Consider the following 23,916-nt stretch of genomic DNA (forward strand, 5'->3'; position numbering starts at 1 on the left):
TGCTCTCAGAGAGGAGGCTCCCCCAGAGTCCTGTCTTCGTATGGAGTAGTTCCAGAGCATTGCCCAGGATCTCTGTGACAACACTTTAATAAGAAAAATCCAGACACATATACTGTGATGTCAAGGTCACTATTTTAGATAGAGATGTGTCATTCAGTAGCTCACCCAGGCAAGCTATGAATAGGGCACTCTACCTACACCACCACTCAAGGTACCTGAGGAATTTATGACAAACACAAAAATAACTAATGAAATAACAAAATAAAAGTTTATTAGCATTAGGAATGCTTTCTCTCCCTCTGTAACCTTAACATGGAACAGTCCAGCAGTTACAATGAAATTGCCTAACGGTTATTTCCACAGCATGAGGTGCTCTCTCTATGGAAAATTGGAGGTTAGGAGTCCTGGATCAATCCACCCACCAATCTGATTGTCTCACCCTACGCAAGTGCTTAATAGGGCCCGGTCAGCTGAGAGCTCAGTTAAGATAGTGTATGTGTGTTTTGTGGGGGTGGCTCTACAGCACTCTTAACTAACTTCTAATGCAACAGTTGTACTAAAACAGTCATTGATCCAGATAGTATAGAAACCACTAGAGCGGCAGTGAGTTACAGGGGATTTAGGGTTCTGAAGGCAAGCTACTCGTGTTGCTGTTCTGCTTTCTGTTCGTAGGACCCTGTCATGAAGTTAGCCCAGTGTAGTTTATTGAGGCCCATTCACAATTTTGCGTATTGCTGCTGTCAAGCATCCAGTCCATGTATCCTAATTGCAAATATTTGCCCTTAAAAGAAGGGAAGGGCCTGCCAGCTGATGTGAATGATCAGTCTCAGACTGGGCAAGGGACTCTGCCCAGCTGGCATTACTGAAAAAGATAATTTTCAATAAATATGGAGAATTAGAGTATTGAAAGCTGGGATAAAGGGTCAGCAAGTGAACAGTGACAGACAGCCTATGCAGAACATAAACACTACATGGGAGATGGTGGTTTTAATCAGTTGTCTTAAATGAGGTCTACAGAGATCAAGATTTAAGAACACAATAAATCCCTTCATCTTTAGGAGCTGAAGTTCTTATGTGTACATTGGGTTTCAGGTGATGGGACAGTAAGCAAATAGGATAAAACCTGACCCCTGGAAATTTCAACAGCTAACTGAGGAACATTTCTTTTCAGGGGACCCCCCCCCCATCCACCCACTCAGCACAGCTATTTGTGCCCCTCAGTTAGCTCCAGGTGGAGATGCTATTTTAGGAAACATTTTGATTTACATTTTAAACCTGAAATATAGATTTTGGGTCTGATGTTTTCAAGAGCCAATCAATAAAGTTTGGGTGGCAGAGAGCTGCAAGGATAGAGCAGTTTTAATGAGAAGTGAGGCCAGATGATGTCCTTTAGTGATGTCCTCGTTGTTGTGTGCCCAGCCTGTCAGAACAGAGCTCTTCACTGTACAGACATACACCCTCGGATTAATTTCCCTCAGAGCAGCCTTCTAAAGAAAAGGGTACAGGACACAAGTTGTGAGGGTGCATGTGGTCATTCTGCTTCAGTGCAATTCTGCAAGAGGGCTTGAGGAAAACAAGCCCTTTCAGGGGAAGCTGATGCACAGCAGGAGTGGAAGTGCAAAGTTAACCTGCTGTAGGTGTCAGCATTTAGCAGCATCCTCTCCAAGGGCAAGAAAGCTGAAGGAAATGGCTAACACCACCTCAGCAGAAACTGGTGTTTTATATTAGGGACCTCTCTGTAGACTGCCTCAGCTACCCCTCTTTATTCCTTCCCCCTTCACTTGGTAGGTTATCAGCAAGCTTTTAGAACACTGGCCTGGTGAAAAATACCACAGAAGGGATTCCTATACAGAAGTAAATTTAATAAAACCACCACCAATTGTGTACTTTAACATAGCTCTTGTTACAGAAATAATAAAAATGGACTCAGTAGCTAAAACTCATTAGTTCTTACCCCTTTTAATTGAAAAAATATCCCAATGATTTCAATTGCTACTGCACTAGATGGAGTGTTTAATACTTGCCAGGACAGTTTGCCCAATAACTGAGCCCAAAACAAACAGACAATTCCACCATCTTCCTTTTCAACGTCACGATTTGTAATAGTGTAAGTGAAACTTAAAAACAGCAAGGAATGTTCCATTTGATAGCTAAAGGGGGAGGGAGAAAAGATCCACAGTTGAATTCTTTCAATGCTCTTTAAGAAGTGGCGTAAGAGAGAATCCCCCTTTTCCTCCATCAAAAGAAAAATTCCTAACACACACTTCCCATGGATTTGAACATCAGCCAGGTTCAGAGCGCATGTCCTGGGTGCATGGGAATGGCTAGGTCTGATTTTGGTAACATTCTGGGTGAAAAAGACAGCATCCTGAATCATAACATACATTCATCTCTAATGAAATGCACACCAAGTTAATCAGTTTGCATTAGGAGCTGGAAATTTGAAGGGGTGGTTCCGTTGCCAGCAATGGACACACAAACCATGGAGGCCAGGGAATCAAAGATGCAGGAAGAGGAAAAACTCAACTTTTCAGGTAAAAGCCTTCAAAAGAGTCACTACACCAGCACACGCTTCCCCCACCCCAATCCCAGGGCTAAAAAAAAGCAAAGAAAATGCACAGCAAATAGACATAATCTTGAAGATTTTTAAAGAATAAATATTTTTTTGTAATTAAACATTATGCAAACACGTGCCACGCTTGCTCTTTGTCCATGCATATGCGCTATATACAATTTTGAAAAATACTGTGTTGTCCTCTTTTTGTTTTAAAAGTCATATACAAAGTTTTTTCCTTGCTGCGTACCCCCCTCCTCCCCTTCCCGAGAATCATCTTTACAATGAGCCAATCAACATTCATTCATGAACTTGGGTGTGTGAGAGGAGGAGGGAGAACCCCTTACCAAAGTACATCAAAATGGCTGGTTTGGACATGAAAAGCGGTGTCAAGAAACTGGTTTAAATTTCATCTGTACTACACACAGGAAAGAAAGAAAAAGAAAAAAAGGAGTCGGCTTGGAGAATGAAGCTACGTTACAAGTTAAAGTTGGAGGGTTTTTTTAGTGCGTCTGTCACACTCTTATTGGCCGCCTAGAATACTGTTGTACAATGGTTTATCTACCTTTTTTATTACAATATAATTTACTTAAATTTTCTGTTAGCAAAACAGAATCCCGGTACTACAGACCCAGCGGTGTAATAGGCATAGTGCCTCTTTTTGTGTGTGTTTTGTTTTAATTGCATGAGCACTCTAGATGGTAAAAGTTTTCAGAGTTCATTTTATGCAGGGCCAGTCTCAGTCCTCAATGTACTCCCACAGGTCCTTCTCATAGCCTTCATGCACATGCTGCAACAAAACCCTTCGTCGACTCTCGCAGTATCTGCAGCAAAGGGGGAGAGCACATTGAGATGCTGGTTAGGAACTGCATGTACACAAGTGACTGTCATGCTTTGACATGGTTTGACAAGGCCTGGGAGTCAATCAAGATGTCTGTGAGGTACACATTATAAACATGCGTAATATAGTGCTTTGATCTGCAGAGAAGGAAGTCATTTGCAAAGCTAGCTCAGCATTATCCCTATTTTACAAGCTGAAAGATGGACACATGGAGGGGTTGTGGCATACCTACAAGCACAGCACAGGTTAGTGGCAGAGCTGGAAACAGAAGCCAAGTTCTGCTGACTCAGCATGGTGCCCTAGCCACTGGACCACGTTACAATGACAGACGAGAAAAGCCAATATAACACAAAGACAGGGTCCAATTTTGTTCAGCTCCAAAACAGTAAAGATGGATGCAATAAAGACAAAGCAATGGCTGGTTACCCTTGCTGGACCAAGAGTCTGTCCTAGGAATCACAACCACATGTGCCTGAAAAGTTTACCCACTATGTCTTAAAAAGACTCTCCAATCTGCACACATTCAAAACAGGATGTTTTCCCTGTTGGTGAAGCAGCAGTTAACACCGATCCCAGAGCTAGGTACACTCCTACCAATATCAATGGCATTGGGGCAAAGCAATGAATCAGAAGGAATCATGTTCATTTCAGATGCAGTAGCCAACTAGAAAGATAAGAAATAAGTCTTCAGTGTCCCTTTAATGCTACTTATTGACACATTTCTGGAGATAATCCCTTTTCACTGGCTATGCCAAGTTCTGCCCTCTGCCCCCTCCCACTTGCATGTTAGGGACAAAAAAACCTTTACTCCATTACTTGCTTCCCAGTACAGCAGGTATGACCATGTCACTAATTCCATGGCTAATCAGTGCAGCTTGACAGCACAGGTGGAATACCACCAGCAGAAAAACAATTAGCTGAGCCAAATCCATTCAGCTGCACAAAAATGTTGAGCTGCAGTATGAAAAGCTAGAATTTAGGAACCAACTCATGAGTTAAAGGCTCCCACTGAGGGTAGAGAGGCATGTGACAAGGGCTGTAAGTTCAGTTTCCAGGCACATTTGTCTGTCAGTGTCATCTGAAGGGCTCTCACAGCTGAGTCTTCTGCTCCGCAAAAGCAAAATACCTGTCGCCCTAGCTAAGGCAAGATACACATTAGCAGAGGGGAAAAAAGTTGTCTCGTAGGTCTATTGCAGGAATCTTCAAACAGCCAACAATCCTTGATTACATATGCTACCATACCTAGGAACAAGAGGGAAAGCCACAGAGTAGCAGCACTCAGAATTGTCTTGCTTTAAATTACAGCCTTAACATTAACACTCAGCATCTGATCCAGCTGACAGATTTATTTGAATGAACCTATTCTAGTTCTTCCCATTGGTATCAGCTGTTGGAATGTAAATCATAGCACAAAGTCCCACTGATTTAATGGAACATGTGATAATGGAACATGCACAGTAATTGCTTTCCAATCTTCGGTTATTTTGCTGGCTTTTTCTAACTCCTGTTTTCCAGAAATGTCATGGGCATCACAAGCTGATAGGCCAAAAACAGCTAGAGCTGAATGAACAAGGTGGACATTCATTGGAATTCCCCAAAGAATTCTTTAAAGCTGCACGATTAAGGTAGTATCTGGTTAATCAAGGACCTGTGCGTGCTTGGAAGGCCACACGGTCTCCCCAGAAATATAAAGGCGGGTTTGGATGCTGTGTTTTCAGGCAATCCAGACCATGTTTAGTCTTAATTTGCCTGTCTGTTTTGGATAGTTGATAACAGAATAAATTTTAAGAGCAACTGCATCAGAGCCAAAGTAAACAGCCTAATGACAAAACAAGTTAAAAACTACTCAAAACCAGAGTCTAACGGAAATGTTCCATTCTAGTAGTGCTGCCAGCCACTACAGGAATGGGCAGAACCTCCATCATACGATCATTAGTATTTATATTCACAGGGGAAACTTCCTAGTCAGTAGAACTCCTTTTACTTGTGCAGTGGCTTGCTTTTCCTGCTAGATGTATCAGACATTTAGTAACTCTGGCCTGTTGCCTTAGAACTGAAGCCCATAATACTGTAACCCATCTATGTTTACAGTTTTTATTTTTCCATATTGTAGGAGCACTTCCCAAGGACTTTCAGGAGCAGTGGGATAATGTGCCCTTTAAGCCCCATCTCTCTAAGAGGCAGTAGTGAGGGAGTACATGACTCTCCCCCTTTTCTTGCATGTTGCTCTTCTCTCACTATAGCCTTGAGGGGGAGGAATAGCTCAGTGGTTTGAGCATTGGCCTGCTAAACCCAAGGTTGTGAGTTCAATCCTTGAGGGGGCCATTTAGGGATCTGGGGCAAATATTGGGGATTGGTCCTGCTTTGAGCAGGGGGTTGGATTAGATGACCTCCTGAGGTCCCTTCCAACCCTGATATTCTATGATCCTATTCATTGGTTAGCTTACAGTCAGGGAGAGCAAAGATGCAATGGAGTCTAGCTGCCCAACTACAAAAACATTTTGGTTGACTCATCTCAGGGCAAAATTATTGGAAAACAACATTAAACCAACTCATCCCTCTCCCTTCACTACATATGAATCTTCCTTGATCTTTTTCAGAGCCTCCTTCCTTGCAAAAACCGCATGGTCCAAAGGCAACCACACTTTACAGAGGAGCCTTATCTACACTAGGAACACTCTGAAAGTTTCCCACCACTGCTCAACAGAAGAGGAGTTAACAGTGCTGAGAGTCCTGCTGTGGGCTTCCCACCAGCATCACAGTCAGTTCAACTTGCTCCCAAGAGGGATTGATGACTATGCTGTAAACTGTGCTGGCAGCCTGTCTTCACTAGGAATCCCGCATTGCTAATGCTTGCTTGGTTTGTGTGTGTGCAAGAGATCAGCCTTCTGCTGCTTGATTAGCTGCTGGTACGAGATTGGCTGCTGATCAAGAAACAGGGCAGAAGGCCAACGAGTGAGACTCTCGGAAGGGATAAGGTCTGGGAGAAACTTGCGGCCTGGTTGTTACACATGCACTCTCCACAGGCTCTTACCTACCAAACCAAAAGTGACCTACAGAGGGATGATGTCAGGGTCTGTGCAATATAGGACATACACTCATTTCAAAGTGTACCTGTACTTATCTTGTACTTTCTGCTTTATGTCTTGCAGCGAATCTTGGGATATATCTCTCTCCAGGTACCCAGAAAGCACCTCCGTAGCATTCTCTAAGTCTGCTTGGTTATTCTGCAAAGACAAAGAGACCAGTTTTTTGTAGACACTTCTTCAAATCGTCTAGAAATCCTGACCTAAACGAGAAACAGGTGGAGACAATTAGATTGGATAACACTTCAGAGAGTGCCCCTCTACAGATCAGAGGTGAGAAGGAGAATTCATTTCACAATTCAACCAAAAGTTACTACAGATATTCAAAATTTCCTTTACATTTTTTGACATAATGCTTGTTTCCTGGTTTGGTTTTTCTTGCAGGGCAAGCAGAATCTCCCCCCTCCCATCCTTTATACATCTAATTCCGCTCAACGCTAATATCATCTTTGCTGATAAGTCCATAATCAATGACAAAGCACAGCTTTGAATATTGGTCTTTACGCTCCTTCCACGGACTGTAGGGCCATACAGCATTTTGCTTAGGTCCTGCATGAATAATGGTGTATGGTTTTAAGTTAACAGCCACCACTGCTTCTATCTATGTAGCATAGACTCAGGGACTGTTTTGGCTTTTGACCACTATTTTACTGCTACTGCCCTGAAACCAAGCAATATTGGATAGATAAACAATCTTAAAGCGAAGATCTAGGTGACACTTTCAACAGATCAAACCTAAAACTTGCTTTTTGTAGGTCTCATAATACAGTGATTACTGTATAGCATGAGACAGCAGTTAGACAATGATTTACAGTGCCAGTTTACTTTACTTTCCCCTTTCCTCAGCAGGGAATGCTTCATGTGATACTAGATGACCTCTGATTATTACAGCCTCACCAGCACTCAAGAATACTCAATAAACCCACATCTGTATGGCCTCTGAGTAACTCCTTTCCATGGATCAAATCCCCCCATGGTACCCAGTAGTGTTGCTTGCTGGGAGTAAGGAGCACAAAGTGTATTTTCCCTACCTCGAAGATAATGGACTGATTATTCTTTTTGAGGTAGAAGGCAAAGACATAAGTGTACATGAGTGTGGCACGACACTGGCAGAGGACGTCAACTGCTTTCTTCAGGAACTGCACCTCGATCCACGACATGTTGTGCTGCTGCATCTCCTCCATTTTCTGCTTCACCTGAGCATAGAGTTTGTGCTCAAAGCGCAGGCTCTGCATGTGGTTCATATAGCGGTTGCAGTAGAACAGGTACCTCTGCAGGGCTGCTCTGGATCGCTGTGTTAATTCCCATTAGGGAAAATAAAATAAATAGTTACAACAAAGTAATGGCTGAAAACTAGGAGAGAACAAATAGTCTGAAGGAATTCAAGTCTGACCAACAGAACAGAGTTTCCATTCGGAAGATGTTTTTGCGCCTTTCAATAGATCAGGCTCAGATGGGACCCTGGCACCACTGAAACACACCCAGTCATTGTGCAGGTCTGAGTAAGCAGGTCCACACCCTCTGGGGAAAATCAGGTCAAAGAGGGCGTTAGCACTGCAGGAGGAAATCCCAACCCATGGCATCTAGAAGAATAATTAAACCACATTCTAAAATACAATCCATTTACAGTACACAGGCACACCTGGGTTGTCATGCCAAGCACTGAATGAGGCAGGGAGAAGAGAGGAGAGCATGGAGGAATGTGCTACTGCATATGCACAATAGCAGGTTTAATTCTGACATTTACTAACTGCTGAGTGCTTGATTTTGCTTTAACAATCCAATGTAGATTTTTGTAGGTTTTTAAAAAGAAAAAACATTCTATTTTGCGCAACTAACACCCTAGCCCAATTATCAACAAGGTTTGAACTCTGGACCTTCTGCACCTGAGCTAATAGAGTAACTTCAGTAGCTGTCAGCAGGAGTAGGTTGTTATCCTCTATGGAACAGCCACTGAAGGACAATGAACACCACATTGAAGGCAGTGGGTTATACATGCAAGAGCTGCCCCATTTTACAGACAGCACAGCCAAATGCAGATATGGCAGCTTCTGGGAGGCAGCATGGTTAAGCAAGTGAGACTTCAAAGTAACAGCCGTGTTAGTCTGTATTTGCAAAAAGAAAAGGAGTACTTGTGGCACCTTAGAGACTAACCCATTTATTTGAGCATAAGCTTTCGTGAGCTACAGCTCACTTCATCAGATGCAAGTGAGACTGTGTTCAACTATGTAGGAGATAACAGGTCTCTTCCCAGTTCTGTCAGAAGTGACCTTGTGTAATCTCAGGGGAGTATGAGGCTTTGCTCTTAATAAAGTTTGTGAAGGGTACAAAATTAACACCAACAACAGTCAGCAAGGAAAAGACAGTTACCTTTTCCGTAACTGGTGTTCTTCAAGATGTGTTGCTCATGTCTATTCCACAATAGATGTGCATGCTCGCCACGTGCACTGGTGCCGGAAGCCTTTCCCTTAGCAGTACCTGTATGGGAGCGCCCCATCCACCCCTGGAGTGGCACCTCCATGGCGTAGTATAAGGAGAGCTGCGTGTTCCCCCCACCCTCAGTTCCTTCTTGCCAGACAACTCCAACAGAGGGGAAAGAGGGCAGGATGTGGAATAGACATGAGCAACACATCTCGAAGAACATCAGTTACAAAAAGGTAACTGTCTTCTTCGCGTGATTGCTCATGTTTATTCCACAATAGGTGATTCCAAGCTATATCTGTTGGAGGTGGGTAGGAGTTCACAAACTCTCGGGACAGAGCACAGCCCTGCCGAACCCAGCGTCCGGGAGACAATCACACAATGTGAGGTGAATGTGTGAACTGAAGACCATGTGGCATCCCTGCAAACGTCCTGAATGGGGACATGGGCTGAAAAGGCAGCCGACGAGGCTTGCACCCTAGTTGAGTGTGCCCTCACAATCGATGGCAGAGGGATTCCCACCAGATCATAACAGGTATGGATGCAAGAGGTGATCCATTTGGAGAGCTGCTGAGTGGAGATCGGCTGACCCCTCATGTGTTCGGCCAAGGCAATAAACAACTGCAAAGACTTCCTGAATGGCTTAGTCCGCTCCAGGTAAAAGGCCAGAGCCTGTCTCACATCCAGTGTGTGGAGGCGGCACTCCTCACTGGGTGCATGGGGCAGAGGCCTGGCAGGAAAATGTTGTGACCCATGTGGTAAGCAGAGACCACCTTCGGGAGGGAGGGAGGATGTGGGCAGAGCTGGACCTTATCTTTATGGAACATCGTGTATGGGGGCTCGGAGGTCAGGGCCCTGAGTTCCGAGACCCGTCTAGCAGATGTGACCACCACCAGGAAGGCTACCTTCCACGAGAGGTGCGACCAAGAGCATGTAGCTAATGGCTCAAAGAGGGGACCCGTCAGCCAGGCCAGCACCAAGTTCAGGTCCCACTGACGGACTGGGGGCCTAACATATGGGAAGAGACTATCCAATTCGTTAAGGAATCGGCCAGTCATAGCATGGGAGAATACCGTGTGCCCCTGTACCAGCGGGTAGAAGGCCGATATGGCTGCCAAGTGCACCTTGACCGATGAGGGCGCCAGGCCTTGGGCTCTAAGGTAAAGGAGATAGTCTAAAATGAGCTGGATTGGGCCAGCCACAGGGGCAACGCCCTGCTCAGTCGCCCATTGGGAAAACCAAGATCACTTTGCCAAGTAGGCTCGATGTGTGGAGGGTCACCTGCTTTCCAAGAGGACGCACTGAACCCCTTCTGAGCATGCCCTTTCCTCCCAGCATAACCATTGAGCAGCCATGCCGTGAGGTGTAGGAAGTGACCCTGGTCCTGGGACAGCAGGTCTGGGTGGGACAGCAACGGCCATGGCGGAGTGACCACCAGGGTCGTGAGGGTCCAGTACCAATGTTACCTGGGCCACGCCGGGGCAATCAGGAGGACCCGGGCCCTGTCCGTCTTTATCTTTTCCAGGACCTTGCTGATCAGCAGGATCAGGGAGAAGGCATAGAAAAGCTGGCCTGACCACGATACGAGGAAGGCATAGGAGAACGCCCATTCCCAGCCACCCCCCGGAGCAGAACTGGGGACACTGGCGGTTCTGCCAAGTTGCGAACAGGTCCACCTGGGGAGTTCTCCACTCTTGGAAAAATCTGTGCATCCCCTCTGTGTGTAGAGACCACTCGTGCTGAGAGGCGAAGTCTCGGCTTAGGCCGTGAGTTCTGGGCACCCAGTAGGTGGCAGGACTGTATGCAAATATCATGGGCTATACAGAAGTCCCACAGCCTGAGGGCTTCCTGGCAGAGGAGCGGGCCACGCCTTGCCTGTTGATGTAAAACATCAAGGCCGTGTTGTCCGTGAGAACTCTGACCACTCTGCTCTCCAGGTATGACAGGAAGGCCACACATGCCAGCCGGACCGCCCTGAGTTCCTTAACATTTATATGAAGGGCAAGGTCTTGCGCAGACCACAGACCTTGGGTCTGAACATCCCCCACATGGGCTCCCCACCCCAGGTCCGAAGCATTGGACACCAGCTCCACTGACGGGGGCCTGCCCCTGAACGGGACCCGGCGGAGCATGTTCCCCGGGGAGGACCATCCGTGTAGGGAGGCGATCACCAGCTCGGGCACAGTGAGGACCTTGTCCATCCTGTCTCTGGCCTGGGAGAACACTAAGGCCAACCAGAGCTGGAGGGGCCTCTTCCTGAGTCTGGCGTGGTGAACCACATATGTGCATGCCGACATGCGACCCAGGAGCTGGAGACACATGAAATTTTGTGACTCTCGACAAGCCCTTTCAGGGTCTCGAATCTGTCCAGTGGGAGGGAGGCCCTGGCCAGCGTCGCGTCCAGGACCGCCCCGATAAACTCTATACCCAGGAGGGATGGGGGTGGAGGGTGGTTGGGCGGGGTAGAGGTAAATAGGAGGGCGTAGCCCCAGGAGATGGTGTTGAGGACCCACCGGTTCGAGGTCAGCCGCGACCACTCTGGGAGGAAAGCACACAACCGGTTGGAGAAGGGAAGCTTTATTACGGGTGGATCCCTGGTGTGAACTGGTAGGTCGCCCCCGGACGTCCCGTCAAAACTGACGTTTCCCCGCCTGTTTACCCTTGGAAGACCCAGGCTGTGGGGCAGACCGGGACTGCCTCTGTGGGTGTTTCTTATAGTCCTGCGACTTTTTACAAGTATTTAGAGTATTTAGAGTGGATGGCCTGGGTGGGAACCTGCTGTGGCTTAAACTTAGGTCTAGCTGGAGCTGGAACAGAGGCCAAGTGTCTTAAGCATAGTGTGGGAATCTTTCAGGCTGTGCAGCTTTATGTCCATCTGTTCCGCAAACAGGGCCTTGCCATGAAATGGGAGGTCCTGCAAGGAGTTCTGCACCTCACTGGACAGCCTAGACAGCAGAAGCCACAAGGAGCTTCCTCATGGACACCGCAGAAGCCATAGACCATGCAGCTGTATCTACTGCATCTGACACTGCCTATAGGGTTGCCCTGGCAGCCGCCGTACCCTCCTCCACCAGAGCTTTGAACTCCTTCCCATCACGCTTCTGGAGGGAGTCCTCCAATTTGGGTAGAGCGCCCCACAAATTGAACTCATACCGACCCAGGAGAGCCTGATGGTTCGCCACCCTTAACTGGAAGCTCGAGGACAAATAAACCCCTCCCCCAAATAAGTCAAGCTCCCTGTGGTTGACCGACTTGACCACCGGGGAGTTGGGGGCAGGGTGGGTGTACAGGTATTCATACCCCTTGGCGGGCACAAAGTACTTCCGTTCAGCCCTGTTAGAGATGGGAGGCAAGGAAGCCAGGGTTTGCCACAAGGCGTTTGAAATTTTTGCCACCCCTTCGGGGAGTGGGAGAGCCACTCTGCCCAGTACCGAGGCTGACAAGACATTGAAGAGGGAGTCTGAGGGTTCCTCCAACCTCCTCGGCCTGAAGGTTGAGGCTTGATGCCACCCTTTTCAGTAGTTCCTGGTGGGCTTTAGAGTCCTCCTGAGGGACAGAGGGATGAGGGGCCATAATCGCCTAATCAGGGGAGGGTGAGGAGGCGGGCGCAGTACTCTGCGTACCCACCGGTACCGGGGGTCCCACCACTTGGTAGCCTTCTGGTCATGGATGCGAAGATGCACATCCCACCGACTCCTTCCAAGGAGGCTGCGAGAGAGAGGTCAACGGCTGTTCCGAGGCTCCGGCCACTGAGCGAGCCCCGACCAGGGGCTGCGTCGGGGCCACGGGGCCCATTGGTACCATGGTGCCAGCCAAGAAGCCCGGTGCCACTGCACATGCTCTGGTACTGGCGGAGCAGGCTGTTCAGCCTGACTGGCCTGTCCTATCGATTGACGGCTATGAAGGGAGGCCGGGATGGCATACGACCTGTCGCTGTCCCTGTCACTGGACCAGGAGGAGAGTCATCGTTGGGAACGGTGCCGACCACGAGACCGCAATCCCAACACGGAGGAATGGTACCGCAGGTAGAAGCTGCTCCACGATCGGCTCCAGTGGGCGGATCCATGACAGCGAGGTGCCGGTGATCGATGCCCAGGACTGCAGGAGCGGTGCCATGGTGGGGTCCTGGAGCGAGACGATGAATGGGAACAGAGTCGATGTTTGTGTAGCGACTGGCTACAGCAGCCCCTCGGAGATGAGGGCTTTTGGTGCCATCTGTCTCAGTCTCAACGGGGCCCGCTCCTCGAGGCAGAGCGGTGCCTGGAGCCCCTGTTAGTCAGAACCCAGCCAGACAACCTGGTAGGGGTCAACGATGACCAGCGTGGACTACGCACGGGGCGGTCGCTGAGCAGCGAACAGCGTCGGGAACATTCCCTCTACCGCAAACAGTACCGAGCAGGGGCGACTGTAGAGATCCCAGTGGTGGCTTGCCTCTGGACCAGGGAGCCAGAGTTGGTGGTCCCCGTGGTACTGGCAGGGACATAATGTCCTGGACCGCTTGCAGGGCCTCCGGCGTGGAGGGCATCTGGACATCTGGGGAAGCCTGCTCCAAATGGGCTGGGCTACTCCGCTCAACCTGAGTTGGAGGCCTGGAGGCTGATGGGGACCAAGGACTGCCCAACATGGGTTTAGCCTCTCCCCTGGTCTTGCTCTGGTGCCGCAGCGGAGAAGGCCTCTTCTTAGCCTTCTTGGCATGCCCCACTGATGGGGAGTGGTGCCGACTGGTAGATGGCACCGAGGGGTTGCCGTGCACCGACACCGTAACTAGTGCTGACTCGGAGCGGCGCACTGGAGTTGCGGTTAATGCCGACTCCATCAGGATAGCCCCGAGCCGAATGTCCCTTTCTTGGTCCAAGGCTTGAAAGATCTGCAAATCTTCCAGCGATCACTGAGATGGGTTTCCCCCAGACAGCGCAAACAATCTGCATGCAGATCACTCACTGGCATCGGCCACCTACAAGTGTCACAAAACTTAAAGCCCGGACCCAGGTGCACTAAACTAATCTGACTCCTTCAACTACAAGTACTACAACGAACGAACAAACGAAGAGTTCTAGAGGAAAGCTGCAGACAAGCTGGAGCAGAGCAGTTCCAAAGCACCTTCACTGGCAGCAAGAAGGAACTGAAGGTAGGGGGAGTGCGCAGTACCCCTTATACAGTGCCATGTAGGCTCCACTCCAGGGATCGCTAGGGGCACTCCCCTTTGGGTACTGCTAGGGGAAAAACTTCCAGCACCAGTGCACGTGGCGAGCATGCACACCTATTGTGGAATACACATGAGCTATCACTCAAAGAAGAACATCACTCCAGAACCTCACTTGCTCCCAGCCAAGTGTATCTTCATTTAAGTCAGTGGTTCTCAACCTTTTCTAGGTCATGACCCACTTCAGAGTTTCAGAAGGTGCGGGAATCAAATATATATATGAATGGGGGGGGGGACCCCAGGTTACAACAGAAGTTTTGGGCCTCCCATTCCCATCTAGTTATGGGAGAGGGAATGCGGTCAAAGAGTTCAGGCCTTAAGTCAAAAGATATTGAGATCAACAAGGAAGAGGCCATGTCAGCAGCAGGAGAAGGAAGAGCAGGGGTGTGTCCCCAGCCAGAGGTTTTGTTGTATGCACATGTGACCACAAGAAAATGTGGGGAGTAGAAACCAGGAGTGGGAATTTTGTTCAGCATTAAATATTAAACAGGCACCCACCTTGTCCCTACAGCATTAAAGACGCTCAAGAAAGGCAGGCTAGCCCGCCAGGGTTGGCCCTAAACAGTTTACTATCCTTCAAAGCTCATTTTATCCAATCCCTTAGTGGATTTTTGCCAAGCAGCAAAAGGCACCCCTTTGACCACAGGGCCATCCCTTGGCAGATTTCAAATCCCTGCTGCAAACCAAGACGACATTAGAGCAGCTCAAAAAAACTGCCAGAAAAGTTTTAATAACGGGAAGAGTTAGGCAACTGTATCAGAGGATTGATACAGCTCATCTGTATTGATCTGTATTGTATTGTTATGGGTCATCTGGTATTACATACCCTTTAAATGGCACTTGAGAAGTAGGCATACAAGCTAAGACCTTAGTTAGCATGCATGTCCTTACAAAGCCAGCTACCTGTAGAGGAAGCACAAGACTGCGTGCATGCTGGCACCCAAAACACAAAATCTAAGGAAGAACTTTTTTATTATTTATTTTTTAAAGGAGGCCCTCTGTTCCCATTGGATACCTGAAGATATCTGCCCCCATTTCAACCTTCGATCCTTTGTGGCCACTACTGCTTCTAAGTGGAAAATAAGATTGTCACTCAAAACCCCAACCAGACCAGAATGGTGATTAATCTCATCTCTGTCTCAGCATCACTGCTAATCCCTGCCATTCCATGCTGTTAGACCCACAAAGTAAACCCACATCTTCTGTAAAGTTGTTAGACACTCGATAGACCATTGGGATGGTCAAAATCATCTCCTTATGGACATTCAACAATTGTTTTCAGGAATTTAACAGGAAGCGATACGCTGTGGGGTCATTTCATTCCAGTATGTGTGTACAGCGCAGCACACAAGGGCCTTATCCTGACTGCAACCTCTGGGTCCAACCCACAAAGGAAATTAATATCCTAATTAGAACACTGATTTACACCCTTCCAAGTTAAGTGCTGGTTATAGGTTACTACAATGTGGTTGTAAGAAATAATACTTATGACCAAGATTGATTGTACAGCCAAAAATATTTTTTTTAAATTACATTTTCAGATTAGCAGCTAGAGATAAAAAAATTAAATAGTTTCACTATACTGATATTTACACTATATCAAGGAAAAACCTAATCTCAGAGTATGGGAAAGAGGTGCATATATTTAGTATGGAGAAATGCATCACTGATGAATAATACAAGCATGAATCACATGCATCCTAGTTTTCTTTTCACTGGCAGATTAGCTGAGGTACTAATGACACGCACAGGATAAATATGATGTACAGAAGACGGCTTATTATATACTTCAGTACATGTTACAGCCATTTGTAGTACAGGGTGTTTCAGGAAATATGCTAGTTACCAGCTATAGGAATACTTAGCCAAAGTGGGTGAAATGAATTGCTGCAATCTGCTGTACACAGGGTGCAATCCCTCCCTGTTTGTGAGAGTCCTCCTGGTTGTACTACCCATATTCACACTACAATGTTTAACTCAGCTGCATGCATACCCAGGACTTCTATTCAGTGAGCCTGCCTTTCACGAACATCTCAGTGAATGTGATGCATGCAATCAGCAAACCAGCAGGCAACAAGAATGACAAATAGCACAGTTTAAAATGTTCTGAGGACATCGTACATTGACCTTATCCCAAAAGGAAGATTTCGTTGTTGTGATCAAATTTAAATGTTTTTTGGAGGTTAACTGTCAACCTTCACTATTTGTGTATTTTAACAAGAAGTAACAATATATGGTAGTTAAAGGTTTACGAAGCCCAAAAGAAAATGTTCCTCAAAACTAGATGTTCTTTCAATGCCCACCAAGAGTTATGTACTCACCTCCTGTGCATCTCTTGCTGCCTTTGCATCATCCTCATTGTAGCGATTACAGTTGTACCTGAAAAAAAGACAAAGACTGAGTTCATGGACTGAAGTTAAAACATGTAGAATGTTGGCAATATAACTGCCCTATCCTTCCACCAAATTAAGGTTCTAAACCTACCAGGCAGATCCATGTGGCTCCCAAGGGCCAAGACACACCCAGCAGAACTCTGCTTTACAGTTCTGGTTCCGACAGACCATGTGGTTGCAGCCTCCATCTTTTTCAATGGTCACATGGCATTTTGGGCATTCCTGTGAACAGACACTACGATCAATGTTAGAAGCAGGCCATCTGCTCAAATCTTTCCGATCTTGTTAGAACACAACCCAAATATGGAACCTAATACAGCCAACTTGGTTCACAACAGAGCTGTGAAAAATTACACACCCTCAGAAATGAAATGGGCAGGAAAAAGTCAATATGATCCTCTTCCCTCCTGAGTCAGGCCCCAAGAAACTTTCAAACACTGGAAAAGGCATAACTATAAAGCTTGAAGAATGACTCATCTGGTTACATGACTAGTCACTGTAAGTTGACTTGCCAATATTGCCCTGGTACTTCAGGGGAAAAAGGTAATTTTATGATCATTAGTAATATCAACAACTGCCCTATGACTACCAGCAACTAATAAAGTGGCTCAAAGTAGACTAAGTGTGCTTCACTCATGTTGGGAGATTTACCTTTTTTTTTCTTTTAAACTTTGAAGACCAAGGCTCAGATAGGCCAAGATAGACTTACACCAGCAAGACTTTTTGGATTGGCTGAAAATTGTGAAGTATTTAACATTTGGCTGCCACTTATAGAAGCCAATCTGTGTTGATGTAAACTGTTATTTTTTTTAAAGTTGTCCCCAACATGTAAAGAGCTACTGTACTCAAATGTTTCCTCTGTTTGGGCAGAATGTCTCAACATCCCAATTTAGGCAGTGGAATTTGTTTTGCAGACAGTTCTTGTAATGAACACCAGAACTGCTTTCGCAGCATGCTGCTTTCTTCACAGCAAAACTTTTGGTCTACTCCAGCATGTACACTCAATATCAGAGATCAAAGTGCCCTGGAGGCTGTCTTGGATCAGTGACAACAACTGTGATCACATTTCATCTAAAAAAGTATCTGAAAACCTCAGAAAAAGAAAAAAGTTCCTCCTTCTGAAGTTCAGCCTCCCCGCCCCATCAACTAAACAGGCCATTAGTTCACCTTCGCACAATATGCCTACAATAAAATAGAATGGAATTAATGATTCCCACCTCATACACACTTTCCCCGTGGTGATTTTCACATTCCTGTTGTACTCTCCTCTCCCCCCACATGCCACCCCAATCAAGGCCTTGCATTACTGCAAGGGATTGGATGGTAATCCCTCTGGAGTCTGCCGACAATTTTCAGTTGGCTATCAGGTAAAGGGGTGCCAGGAATGCAGCACTGACCGTGGCAACCCTTTCCAAAACAGATTTTCCTAAACCCAGGGCCCAGCCACATAAACCATCAACATCATTAGTAAGACACAGTCTCATCCTTCATTGTATTCATGGGCTACCTTCCCTCTTACATGGTATTGTCAGGAAACCAAACACATTTCTCTTAGTGTAATTTAATGATTGCTACATTACACACACACAATATTTGCTGACTTGCCTATTGTGTGGTAAACAGTTGAAGCAAGACCCAGAGAAAAACATTTCCAGGGCCTCTCATAAACCAATATGCAAACTGCTATGTGGCTGCAGTAGTAGCGAGAGTGAGTGTGTGGGTATAGTCAGCATTATCAGCTAGGGCAACATCTCTACACTTTATTTGCCAAACTGCAAAAATACCAAGAATATGATTTCTATTTCTTGCACTCTTGGGGGATAACTGTGCAGTAGAGAGATGCTCTACAAGGGGCTAAAATAGATTTAAAATTGGTTTACAGTTATTATTCAGCAGTCACTTCATTTATTTCAGAACACAATTCCACACACTTTGTGCAAAGCCACTTTTACAATCTGAACTTCAGTTTTGCTCATTTACATTTCAGGATTGGAGTCTTGAGACAGAAATAGGATGTTTCTAAATGTAACTCCTGGCTTGGGAACAAAGAAGAGAAAGTTACTCACCTTGCAGTAACTGAAGTTCTTCAAGATGTGTGTCCCGTGGGTGCTGCACTCCAGGTGACGGTGCGTCCCGGCGCCGTTGATCGGAGATCTTCAGTACCAGTGCCTGGTCGGGATGCACGCACTCAGTTGGTATCTCCCATCTCATTGGAATCTTCCTGAGTGCGTGCGTCCCACACCCTCCTCAGTTCCTTCTCTACCGTGGAGAAATCATACTAGTACTCCAAAGTAGAGGGGAGGAGGGCGTGGAGTGGAGCAACCACAGGTACACACATCTCGAAGAACTTCAGTTACTGCAAAGTGAGTAACTTTCTCTTCTCCTTCGAGTGCTGTCCCTGTGGGTGCTCCACTGTAGGTGAATGTGTAGCAGAACCCACTATGGTCAGTGTGACTTTGGAGATGCTGCAGTGAGTACTGTAGAGAGTACTGTATGGCCTACTATGGTGTCTGCCATGGTATCTTGCGTGATAGCATAGTGTTTGGCAAATGTGAGTTCAGAGGACCATGAAGCTGCTTTACAGATGTCAGGAACGGTAACGTTATGTAGGAAGGCAATGGATGTCGACATAGCTCGAGTGGAGTGAGTTCCAATGCCTTTGGGAGGTTGAATATTTTGAGTACTATAACAGGATCTGATGCAGTTAGAGATCCACTTGGACAGACGTTGCTTAGAGATTGTCTCCATTACTGAAAGATCGAAAGGTGCAGCTAAGAGTCGTGGAGACTTACAGAATGGCTTAATCCTGTCTAAATAAAAGGCAATTGCTCGCCTGATGTCGAGAGTATGCAGGGTTGCCTCTTGAGGAGTCTAGTGAGGTTTAGGATAGAAAGCAGGTAAGTATATTGGTTGGTTAAGGTGGAAGGTGGATATCACCTTAGGGAAAAATTTAGGATGTGGTCTCAGAGTGACTGTGTCTTTGGAGAAGGTTGTTTAGGGAGGATAGGCCATCAGGGTGCTTATTTCGCCTACTCTCCTTGCTGATGTTATTGCAACTAAGAAAGCTACCTTCATGGACATATGAAGAAGAGACGAGGTCGCCAAGGGCTTGAATGGCAGTTTCATAAGACCATGAAGAATGAGGTTAAGATTCCATGTAGCTGCTGTTGGGTAAATTTATGGGTAGAGATTTTGTAGGCCTGTGAGAAATCATTTTATGGTGGGAGAGTCCGTTTTTGACAGGAGGACATGCGGAGTAGGTAAGGATACCACGACTGTCTGGCCCAAGCCGGGGCAATAAGTATGATCCGTGCATTATCGTCTATGATCTTCCAAAGAACCCTGTGTAGCAGAGGGATTGGTGGGAAGGCGTTCAGGAGAGAGTTGGTCCATGGGATGAGGAACACATCTCCTAGGGATGCAGTCCCGAGTCCTGCTCTGGAGCAAAAACAGGCAACATTTTCAAATCTGGGTTGTGGCCAAGAGGTCTATTGACGGGGTGCCCCAGAGGGAGAAGAGCTGTTGAAGTAGTGCGGGGTGCAGTTCCCATTCATGTTCTGTCGAAAAGTGCCTGCTGAGTGCATCGGCAGTGGCAGCTGAGTACGTATGAGGCAATGATTAATACTGATGTTGTGTGCACCAATTCCATAGTTGGATGGCTTCCATGCAAAGGGAATGTGATCAGGCCCCCCCCCCTTGTCTGTTGATGTAGTACATACATGCTATGTTGTCTGTTAAGACCCGAACAGATTTGTTCTTTATGAGGGGAAGAAAGTGAAGGCATGCTCGTCGCACTGCTCTGAGCTCTAAGAGATTTGTGTGTAGGTGCATCTCTGATGCAGACCACCGGCCTTGTGTTCTGTGTCCCCCTAGATGCACTCCTCAGCCAATTAGGGAAGCGTCCGTGGTGAGCATGAGCGTTGGGGATCATTGCTGGAAGGGAACGCCCGTGCAGAGGTTTTCTAGTCTTCTCCATCAGTGTAGGGAAGCTAGAACATTGGGAGGAGGAGTTAGCAGCATCCCTAAGGTGTCTCTGTTGAGTTTGAAGTTGGAGTTGAGCCAGCCCTGAAGACATCTCAGGTGTAGCCTGGCGTGCTGGACCACGAAGGTGGTGGCTGCCATGTGAGCAAGGAGCTGTAGGTAGATTCTTGCTTGTGTCCTGGGACGAATAGAGAGCGTGCATATCAGTTGTGTGATAGTGAAGAATCTGCGATTTGGGAGTGAGGCTCTGCTTCAGATAGAGTTCACTGGAGCTCATCTGGACTCAATCTGTTGGATAGGTGTCAGGGTGGATTTCTGGACATTTATTTGGAGGCCTAGGCTGTGAAAGAGAGAGATGGCAAAATGGGCAGCTTGAGGTGTCTCGCCATAGGAGTTGTCCTTGATGAGACAATCGTCCAGGTAGGGAAAAAGCGCGATTCCATGTCTGTGGAGATGAACCACAACCACGGCTAGAGTCTTGGAAAAAAGTCTCTCAGCGCTGTGGAAAGGCCGAAAGGAAGAACTCTGTATTGAAAATGGTCGTGACCAACTGTTAATTGTAGGAAACGTCTGTGAGCTGGATGAATTGGTATATGAAAATAAGCATCCTGTAGGTCAAGGGCTGTGAACCAGCCCCCTTGATCCAGTGCAGGAATTATTGTGCCCAGTGTGACCATCTTGAATTTTTGTATCCTCATGAATTTGTTCAATCGGCATAGGTCCAGTATAGGCCTCCATCCCCCGGTCTTTTTCTGAGTCAGAAAGTAATGGGAGTAGAACCCTTTCCCTCGATGTTGTGTCGGCACAGTTTCCACTGCGCGTAGTTGTAGAAGGTGAGCTACTTCTACGCGAAGTGAGTGCTCGTGAGAGGGGTCCCTGAAGAGGGACAGGGAAAGGGGAAGGGTAGGATATAAAGGAGATAGAGTAACCGGACTGAACTATTTTGAGGACCCAGCAGTCCTGTGTAATCCGCTGCCAGGCATGTTGGAAACTCTGGAGGCGGTGGCCAAACAGGCAAGTAGGCAGTGGATTCAAGGGGAGGTCCTGCAGACCCTCAACCAACGTTTCAAAATTGTTTATTACCCGGTGGGTGGGAGGTGGTTGCTTGAGCTTGATTTTGTCTGCGCTTAGGGATTCTAGCACGACTCCTAGTTATGTCGTATGATTTGGGTTGAGGCCGACAATACTGTTGTGTGTGTGGTCTTTGGTAAGGTTGGTATTGTCATCTCCTGGGAAAAGATGGGTGAATGCCCAGGGTGTGCAGTGTCGCTCTAGAATCTTTCATGGTGTGGAGGAGTTCATCCGTTTTTTTTTTTTTTTTGGAGAAAAGTTTATCCTTATCAAAGGGGAGGTCCTCCACTTTGGTCTGTAGATCTTTAGGGATGCCAGATGCAGAGCACCATGAAGATCTGCGCATAACCACAGCAGTTGCAGTAGTACAGGCTGCTGTGTCTGCCATGTCTAGAGCTGCTTGTAGGGGCTGTTCTGGAAATTAACTGGACCTCAACCAGGATTGATTTGGAGTCTGCTCTCCTATCCTCTGGAATGTAGGAGGCAAATTCGAAAAGTTTACTGTAATTATTGAAGTCGTAGCTGGCAAGGAGGGCAGAATAATTCGCAATTCTGAACTGTAGAGTGGAGGACGTGTAAACCTTGCGACCGAAGACGTCAAGGCGTTTAAGGTCCTTGTCTTGCGGAGTGGGCTGATATTGCAGCTGTTTTATCCGTTGTGCAACTGCATCCATGACAAGAGAGTTCGGTTGTGGATGAGAAAATACGAAGCCAGCGTCCTTAGCGGGAACATAGTATTTACATTCAGACTTTTGCAGGTTGGTAATAAAGAAGCTGGAGTTTGCCAGAGTGTGTCAGCTGGCTCCAAGAGTGCCTCGTTTATGGGGAGCACGATCTCTGAGGGCGCAGAGGGTTGAAGCATTCTGAGGAGTCTGTGTTGTGTTTCCTGAACCTCTTCTAAGGGGATGTCTTGATTGATTGCCACCCTCTTGAAAAGTTCTTGGAATTGTTTACAGTCATTCACATTCTGTGGAGGCAGTGGGAAGAGGGCTTGGTCTAGAGCTGATGGAGCGTCAGCGGTCGGTGAGTCAGGATACGGTCCGTAGCTCATGTTCTCAGGAGAGGGTTCGGGCACTATAGAAGTGGACGGAGCTGGAGATCGAGGCACAGAAGGAGGTAGTGGTTCGGTAGAAGAGGTCTGAAGGTGAGTGGTAGGAGGATGTGGCCCAAGGGTACCACTGAGGCCAAGGGTCCGGTGGAGGAAGAGAGGCAGGTGAGGAGAACTCCACCTGCTGCTGTACATCAGGTTCACGATCAGTAAAGGTAGCCAGCTCAGGTGGGGAGAGCGACTGTTCAAAAAAATGAGCCCTGTGTGTCCAGGAGCGGGGAGTTAGGCTCAGGTGGTACTGAGAGGTCACCTTGAGTGAGAAACTGTTGCTCCTGCTCCCTGGGCTGTGCTGAGCCTGAACTGTGCTCTAGCCCATTGTCAATTGAAAGCCTCACTGGTGCCCTGGGGCTTAGGGAGGAGCCCTGCTGGGGGTCCGCTGCTGGTGCCGGGGCGGGAGGCAGGTTTAGTGCCAACGTTCTTCCCAGCACAGGGACAGAGTGCGCAGTCGACACTGCGGCTATTTTTAGCCCGGAGCGGATCAGTGCTGACGTTCTTGTCTGCACTGGAGCAGGGCGCGCAGTGCGCACCACTGCTATTTTTAGCGCTGAAGTGCTCACTGCCGCGGAAGCCTTCCCAGCACAGGAGGTCGGGTTCCTGCCTCTGCGGGAGCCGTGGCTGAGGTGTTGTGACAGCCTTCTGCGCCTGCCTTCTGCGCTGTCAATACAGAGTAAGGATCTTGCGGGAGACCCTTTACCCTTGTTAAAGTCTCTACTCGGAGACTGTTGCACTTCTTGCCTCTGCTACAGAGAGGGTGAAGCCATGCTCCCAATTGGCTCTGATCTGGCCCGGGAGCGTGAGGGAGAGGGTTTAACTTTCCCCATCTCCGAAGGAGGCTGCAGAGATTTTTCCATTTTAAGCCGCAGGTCCCAGTCACAACAAAGCCCTGGTCTTGAGGCTTGCACAGTGAAGGCATTTTGCAGGGACGTGTGTTTCGCCAAGGCACTTCACACATCATGAGTGCCCATCAGACCTTGGCATGGAGTCCTGACAGGAAACACTTCTTGAATCCTGAAGCCCTGGGCATATTGAATTGGAAATGGCAGGGGAAAGTGTCTCTGCGGAAAACAAGCCTGAGGTGAAAAGGTTTTGTTTGTTTTTTTAAACTAAGTAACTAAACTGTGTAACTATTCTAAAGGAAGGGAAACAACTAGGATGTAACTAATAACTATTTCTATGTTCTTTGTTATTGTTTCCTACAAAGACCAGGGAAGAGAAGCAGCACTGCCCCGAGTCCCATCTTCAGCCTTGGACGGTTGAG

At 47.3% G+C, this 23,916-nt stretch overlaps 1 protein-coding gene and 1 long non-coding RNA gene across 3 annotated transcripts in view; one reads left to right on the forward strand and one right to left on the reverse strand.

Annotated features, from left to right (window-relative positions):
• Positions 1-254: 254 nt before the first annotated feature.
• ARIH1 (ariadne RBR E3 ubiquitin protein ligase 1) overlaps positions 255-23,916 on the reverse strand; it is a 117,695-nt gene continuing 94,033 nt past the window's right edge. Inside the window, exons 10-14 of one of the 2 annotated variants that reach the window (XM_075132927.1) lie at positions 16,590-16,720; positions 16,426-16,484; positions 7,513-7,784; positions 6,510-6,622; positions 255-3,378 (exon numbers count right to left, since the gene is read on the reverse strand). In XM_075132927.1, coding sequence (XP_074989028.1) covers positions 3,294-3,378; positions 6,510-6,622; positions 7,513-7,784; positions 16,426-16,484; positions 16,590-16,720 — 660 coding nt within the window. In that variant the 3' untranslated portion in view covers positions 255-3,293. The remainder of the gene's footprint in view (positions 3,379-6,509; positions 6,623-7,512; positions 7,785-16,425; positions 16,485-16,589; positions 16,721-23,916) is intronic. The other variant, XM_048867870.2, reaches the window with a different exon arrangement.
• Positions 6,590-7,664, forward strand: LOC142073360 (uncharacterized). Its single transcript, XR_012670189.1, has 2 exons — positions 6,590-6,754; positions 7,328-7,664. It is a non-coding gene; the product is annotated as an uncharacterized LOC142073360 (long non-coding RNA).

This window comes from Caretta caretta, chromosome 10, assembly GCF_965140235.1.
Source record: "Caretta caretta isolate rCarCar2 chromosome 10, rCarCar1.hap1, whole genome shotgun sequence".
NCBI lineage: Eukaryota > Metazoa > Chordata > Testudines > Cheloniidae > Caretta > Caretta caretta.